Source organism: Vanellus vanellus (assembly GCF_965231255.1).
Source record: "Vanellus vanellus genome assembly, chromosome: 20".
Taxonomy (NCBI): Eukaryota; Metazoa; Chordata; class Aves; order Charadriiformes; family Charadriidae; genus Vanellus; species Vanellus vanellus.
This window is the reverse complement of record NC_138925.1, coordinates 6531808-6538743: the sequence shown is the minus strand read 5'-3', so window position 1 is coordinate 6538743 and position 6936 is coordinate 6531808. Positions and strand designations below refer to the sequence as shown.

The window sequence follows — 6936 nt, the reverse complement described above, 5'->3', positions numbered from 1 at the left end:
AAGGGCTGTTGTTCTGCATTTTATTGGTCTCATAAGGAAACAGAGCCCTGAACCTTTCCAATGAGACTTATAAAGCAAACATTTATTATCCTTCAGTAAGACAACACGCGCCCCGGTGCACTTTTTGCAAAGGAATAGGCTAAACTTTGCGGGCAAAAGCCCACAAAGACAAGTACCGCTTTACCCGGAAAAACAACGCACCTCCCACAACCCCCCAAAAAATCACAATTCAGCCAAGAATCGCCGTTTCCGCGGTCACGTGTGCGGTAGTGCGATGGAGGAAAAGGATCCTGAAATAAATGCATTCCCCTAGATCCTTTGATGTCTGCGGGAAGATGCTGCGGCTCCACACCGTACGTCTTACTCGCCTGCGTTTTTGCAGCCTGTACGTGGCAAACCACCTAAAATCGCACCTGAAACGAAATGTCGGGAATCTGATGCGGCACCGAGAATGGAAATGTTTCCGGGATTTTTTCCTTCTTGTCTTTTTTTTCTTCCTTCCTTCTGTTTGGCCTTCCGGGTGCCCCCCAGCACCCCTCTTAGCCACGCCACAGCACCCCGGCGCTGGTGAAGAAGCCGCTGGCCTCCTCCTGCTCCCCCGCCCCCGGCAAACGGGAACCCGGGACACGTTCCAGGGGCTCATCCCGCTTCTGGCTTCCCTTCACAAGGTGCGGGTGACAACCCCCCCCTGTCACCAGGGGAGGCTGGAGGCAGTCACCGGGATCTCTGCCCGACACCTTCAGCCTTGGCTCTGCAGCCCCCCCCAGCAGGGGAAAGGCTGAGACCAGCAAACTCGCTACACTTGTGCCTTCCGACCGGAGAAAGGTTTTTTTGAAGAGCTCCGGTTGGGCTGACACGGCCTCGGGGTGCCCCAGAGCAGCCAAGGCAGGCGGGTGGCAGCGGGTCCAAGGTGGCATTCCCGGGCTGTCCCCACGCCCCGCTGCCACCGGGACCATCTCCGCAGCCCGGTGCGGCGGCAAGCGCCAGGAAACGCAGAAATCACGGCCCCGGCTGCAGAAACGGTTAAGGCAAATGGAATGATTCATCGGAGCAAACTAAAAGCAAAGCAGGAGACGGGGGCGGGGGGGCAACGATAGGGATTAAATGTAGTGCGCGGTTACATTCCCCTCCAAAAAAAACCCGAACGTCCCCAAACCAAGCCGTGTCACGCTCGGGTTTTCAGAGGGAGAAGAGAACGTGTTTCCACACGAGAGGTTCCAAAATTTTCTGCAACTTGACTCTTTCATCCTTGGCTTCAGAATTGGTAAGAAAAGGAGGGAAAAAGAAACAAAAAGGCGTCGCGCGTTTCAAGTCAAGATATCATTCCGAATTTCAGGCGCTGGCCTAGGGAAAGCTAATACCCAATTTACGATTATTAAAAGATTTAAGCCTGGAGCACGGAGATTTCATACATACGCTGCGTTCTCTTAAAAAAAAAAGGTCTTTAAATAGGCGGGTTTTGAAATTAGCCAAGAGCTTGAAAGCCGCTTAACGATGGCGGTCCCACGTTAAAGGACGTTATTTGGGAGCAGAACTGCCCCCGTGCAGGAGACCACCCCGGTCCCGCAGGGCCCGCAGCACCCTGACCCCCACCCGGCGGCCACCACGGGTCCGGGGGGTGCCAGCAGAGGTGTCCCCGGTCTCAGAAGGACTTGGGGTGTCCCCACCGCAGTTAAGACACACTGTGCGACCGAGGGGGGGGCCCCGGGGGCTGTCTGCGGGGGGGGGGGGGGGTGTGGAGCCCACGAAAGGGGGGGGGAGATTTGGCATCTCCATCGGCATGACGTCACGTGCCTGGCATCACGCTTTAATCTCCCTTAATGAGAAACAGCAGAGAAGCGGGGCGACAAGCCGACTGTCCCCTTGGGGGGGGGGGGGGGGGGGGGGGGGGCGGGCACGGCAGCGACCCCGGTGGGTGCCGCTCACCGCCAAGCCCCGTCCCCCGTCCCCTTCCCGTACCGTCACGCCGTCGGGGGGGGACACGCAGCCGCCGGTCCCGGTCACGGCATCACAAGGCTGAAGCGGCGACACTCCTCTGGGGGAGGGGGGGGGGGGGGCACACACCGAATTGGGGTGTCTCAAGACCCCACGGGGGTCCTGACCGTGCCCGTGGGGGAAGGGGGGGAGGGTTCGCCCAAGGATGGGGGGGGGGGGTCGGCTTCCCACGCCGCGGTGGTCGCGCACACCCACCCCGCGCACCCCCCGGTAGGTCGCCGTACCCCCCACGCGTGCCTCCCAGCGCCGCGCAGCCGGTGTTTGCTCCTTCCCGCCGCCGCCGCGCACCGGGGACCCAGGGCGGGGGGTGGGGTGGGGTGGGGTGTCAGGACGGCCGGGACTTCCCCGGGGAGAAGGGCAGCACGGCCGAGCGGCGGCCCCGCGCTCCCAACGCGGCGGGGCGGGGTTTTCCCATGGCCGCCCCGAGCGGGGCGCGCCGGGAGCCGGCGGCCGGGAGCGCTCCGGCACGTGCTCCGGTGGGGGGGGCGGGGGGGGAGGACGGGGCGAACGAGGCGGAGGGGGGTGGGGGGGGAGTGGAACGCGTCCCGGGGGCGGAGGCACGAGCGCCGCCGCCCGCCCGCCTGATTGACAGCGGGGGCGGGCGGCAGCCAATGGGCGGCGAGCGCCGGCGGCCGCGGCCTCGCGTGCCGCGCCAGCCGCCGCCGCCGCCGGGGCCGGGCCGGACCCGCCGCCGCCGCCTCCTCCGCCCACCGCCCCCCCCTTCCTTCCCACGTGGCCGGGCGGGGGGGGCGGGCCCGGCGCGCGTGACGGACAGGCGGCCGGCAAAGCGGCCAATGAGAGAGCGGGCGGCGAGGCTACCGCACGGCCGGCGGGTTCTGATTGGCTGCCGGGAGTGTGGGAACGGCCGCGGCGGCGGTTTCACACGAATGGGGAGCCGCCGCCGGGTATAAAAAGGCGGGGGGGCGCCGTCCGCCGGCACTGCCGGCCCCGCCGCGCCCGCTGCTGCCGCCGTCGCTACCGCCGCACGCGCCCCGCGCCCGCCGCCGCACGCGCCCGCTCGCCCGCCGGTCGGTCCGTCCGTTCGTTCGTTCGTTCCCCCTCCCGCCCGCCCCACCGCCATGCCCGCCGACACGGGCATGGAGAAACCCACCGCTTCGCCCATCGCGGGGGCGCCGGCCAGCGCCAGCCACACGCCGGATAAACCGCGGAGCGCCAGCGAGCACCGGAAGGTAAATGGAGGGTGCTGCCGGTCGGGGCGCAGCAACGGCGGCGCTGGATGGCGGCGAGCCCGCGGCCGTGCTGAGGTCGGTGTCGGGGCCGGGGGTGGTGGTGGGGGTGGGGTGGGGGTTGGCGGCGGGAGAGGACCGGCCGAGGGGGTGCTGACCGGCTCCGCTCTCCCCGCAGTCCTCCAAGCCCATCATGGAGAAGCGGCGCCGGGCGCGGATCAATGAGAGCCTGGGGCAGCTGAAGACCCTCATCCTGGACGCGCTGAAGAAGGATGTAAGTGGGGGGGACGGGAAGGGGGGGGGGTGCAGCGATGGGGGACCCACTGGCGGTGGGGACCGACCGGCGGTGGGCAGCCCTGATGGTGCCGTTCTCCTCCCGCAGAGCTCCCGGCACTCCAAGCTGGAGAAGGCGGACATCCTGGAGATGACCGTCAAACACCTGCGAAACCTGCAGCGGGCGCAGATGACGGGTAAGCGGGTCCTGCCCACCCCCCGGGAGGGGACCGGTGGTTGGGGACGGGGGGGACCAAGGCCAGGTTGGATGGGGCTTGGAGCAACCTGGGCTGGTGGGAGGTGTCCCTGCCCGGGGCAGGGGGGTGGCACTGGATGGTCTTCAAGGTCCCTTCCAACCCAAACCATTCAATGACCGGGGATGGGGGTCCTGCTCTGCCACTCACCCGCTGCCCCCTCTGCCCTCCAGCTGCGCTCAGCGCCGACCCCACCGTCCTCGGCAAGTACCGGGCTGGATTCAACGAGTGCATGAACGAGGTGACACGGTTCCTGTCCACCTGCGAAGGGGTGAACACCGACGTGCGTACCCGCCTCCTCAGCCACCTCTCGGCTTGTTTGGGCCAAATCGTGGCCATGAACTACCCGCCGCCACCGCCGCCGTCCGGCCAGCCCGCACATCTGGCGCAGCAGCCTCTGCACGTCCAGCTGCCCCCCGCAGCAGCCGCAGCCGTGCCCGTGCCCTGCAAACTCAACCCCGCCGAAGCCCTGTCCCCCAAAGTCTACGGCGGTTTCCAGCTCGTCCCTGCTACCGACGGCCAGTTTGCTTTTCTCATCCCGAACCCGGCCTTCCCTCCCAGCTCCGGACCCGTTATTCCCCTGTATGCCAACGCCAATGTCCCGGTGTCCGCAGGCAGCGGCTCAGGGAACGCGGCCGCCACCCCCTCAGCATCCCCGGTGCAGGGGTTGACATCATTTGGGGGCAGCATTGTTCCAGCGTCCCAGGCGGGAAGTCCTATCGGAGAGCGCAGTGAATCGGTGTGGAGGCCTTGGTGACTTGCTTAAAACGATTTCCACCCTCCACCCCCCAAAAAAAAAAACCCTATTCTTTTGGCTCCGTTGTATGGAGCCCTGTCATGTCTGGAGGTTTTCTTAAGCAGATTTAAACAGAAAGGAAAAAAGGACCTCGCTATGAACGTGCTATTTATTATTTTCAGAGGTTGGGATCTCTACTTGTATTTTTACTCCTTTAAAATGCCTTTATTTGAGATACTTTTTTAAAAAAAAAAATAAATGAGAAATAGTTTTGTAACAAATATTCAAAAGTATAATGCCAAAGTTGTTTGTATCCTGTTTGTCTGTGTGTGTGCGTGTGCCTGTGTTGAAGACTTCTGAAAAAAAAAAAAAAAAGAAAAAAATATGCAGGTGTTTAAATAAATAAACTCTTTGAAATAGATTTTTTTTTTTTCCCCCTTTCATTTTGCTGGGTGAGAGTGGGCAGGGCCAAGCTCAGCTGGTGTCTGCAGCCCCCTCAAAAAAAAAAAAAAAGTAGGAGCGAACTTTATGGCCTTAAATAAGGCTGTTGGAAGGAATTCCTGTGAAAAATAGCTTGGGGGGGGGGGGGGGGGGGGAGGTGATGAGGTTGAGGAGGGGGGTCTGTCAGTGTTAAATATCTCCTGAGAGCTTTGCGAGTGTCGTGTTGTAATCGGAAGGAAGAGATTCCTAAAAATCTGCTCCTGGGACCTGAGGAAATGCTCGCTACCTGCTCAGAGAGCTCCTGAAACAACTGCTCTGCTCTGAGCTGTCTCTCCTTGCCGTGGGGATTTTGGGGGGGGGGGGGGGGGGGGCTGTGCGCAAAAGTTACTATCTCGCCTACAAAAGAGGCAAGAGAGTCTGTCCCTATTGTGAGGAGGGTAATTAGAAGGTATAAAGGGTCTCATCGAGTATGCAGCGGGCTCTTTGGGAAGTTGGGAACCCTATTGAAACGCCTGGGAACTCGGAGCTGAGGGTTAATGTGTGTCTTTTTTTTTCTCGCCACTCTCATTGACAGGGCCAGATAGACTCTGATACTCAATGCTGTTGTAAATTCAATTGCCTGGCCTCACAATGCCTACCTCATAAAAGAGAATAACTCGGGGTTGTGGCTTTTTTTTTTTTTCTTCTTTTTTTTTTTTTTTTTTTTTTTCTCTTTCCTTCCAGTAAGCAAGGGAACTGAGGAAAAGACAGTTTTGCCACCCATTCTGACTCACCCCCAGTACTTGAATCCTGGCCAAGTGGAAGCAATTGCAGCCTCACACACACAGAATTAACCACTTCCAATTGTCACCAATTAATAAGGCCGTGGTGTGGAGAAAGACCATTAAGAGTGAATGCACGGTATGGAAGGGAAAGCTTTGTGTGCTTTGCTCCAAATTTATGAGGTGGGGCTATCGTGTAATCTCGGAGAGCAAAGCCAACCGATGACATGCGTGCGTGCCAAAGCCGCGTCCAGAGGCATAACCCATCTTGGCCGGGTTCCCTCCATCCTCTGGTCCGTGGGATCCCCGTAAGAAAAGCTGATTCTCCTGTCGTGTCCCCCCCCTCCATCCCAAGACATCGGGATTTTCCCGGCGGTTGGGCTAGGTGGGTTGGGTCACGGTGGGGACCGGCAGCGTTTTGCAGTTCAGAGACTGGTTTGATGTTTGCAGAATATCCAATTAATTCACCAGGCCGAGGGATTTTTTTAATTTTTTTTTTTTTTTTCCCCCCCGAATGGAAATGCAATTTCATCTTTCAAGGTCTAGTTCTATTAGCGAGCCGGCTGCGGCTTCTGTGGGAACGTGGCATTGTGTATGTGTGTGTTGAGGGGTGGTGGTGGGGGGGGATATATAAAGCAGATTATCCGCTTCTGAAGGCTTTCTTACAGCTTCGTGAGATTTCGGCCAAGGTTAGCTACAGCAGCCCAGGCTGCTTGGAGCCTGGTACTGATCCAGTCCAGCAATTCCCCCGCACCAAAGCGTGGGCAATCGATCAATGCTGAAAGTCCTCCATCGCACAACCAGAACTAGGTATCCGTTTGAATCAGGAGCTTCCCAGGAGGTTTTGTTATGCAATCACAGACATAAAATCATGTTACGGCAATTCTCTTCCATCCCCCACAGCCAGTCACTACCCCTCCTCTCCTGTCTGAAGAAGGCTCGGAAGAGCAGATGAAAGCCTGCCTGTCGCCTGCCTGTAACCGTATACCTCCCCGGGGCAGCGCCGCGTCTCTGGACTCGTCCCTCACTTCCCAGTCGCCTCCAGATCGCCCCTAAATTCAGCAAATTTCTTTTATTGACAGGGTACCCCGGCCAAAAGCGAGGCTGCCAAGCGCTGCGCTGCTGAGTTCAGGCACGGGAAAAAAAAAAACGACAAAAAACAACCAAAAAACCAACCCTCTTTTCTGAGTGGGTTTTGAATGATTGCAGCAGTGCAAACATGACACACAGCGCGGCGTTCCTCTGGGACGCTCATCTCCCAGCGCGAGAGGAGCAGTCAGTCACCGCTC

The 6936-nt window shown here is 59.7% G+C and overlaps 1 protein-coding gene across 2 annotated transcripts; it reads left to right on the top strand.

The window, feature by feature from the left end:
* The first annotated feature begins 3025 nt into the window (after window positions 1-3025).
* On the top strand, window positions 3026-4855 carry HES4 (hes family bHLH transcription factor 4). 2 transcript variants are annotated; one of them, XM_082493656.1, is made up of 4 exons: window positions 3026-3185; window positions 3361-3456; window positions 3565-3652; window positions 3883-4855. In XM_082493656.1, the coding sequence occupies exons 1-4, from the start codon at window positions 3075-3077 to the stop codon at window positions 4464-4466; spliced, it is 879 nt and encodes a 292-aa protein (XP_082349782.1). In that variant the 5' UTR covers window positions 3026-3074; the 3' UTR covers window positions 4467-4855. The 2 variants fall into 2 exon arrangements, with proteins under 2 accessions (XP_082349782.1, XP_082349781.1); XM_082493655.1 differs by having other exon boundaries at window positions 3026-3260.
* Window positions 4856-6936: the final 2081 nt, after the last annotated feature.

Bases quoted from the DNA above. Each gene is read 5' to 3' on its own strand.
- HES4 (XM_082493655.1), top strand. From the start codon at position 3,075: ATGCCCGCCGACACGGGCATGGAGAAACCCACCGCTTCGCCCATCGCG. The intron at 3,261-3,360 runs GTCGGTGTCGGG...CTCTCCCCGCAG, and splicing joins GAGCCCGCGGCCGTGCTGAG to TCCTCCAAGCCCATCATGGA. The intron at 3,653-3,882 runs GTAAGCGGGTCC...TCTGCCCTCCAG, and splicing joins GCAGCGGGCGCAGATGACGG to CTGCGCTCAGCGCCGACCCC.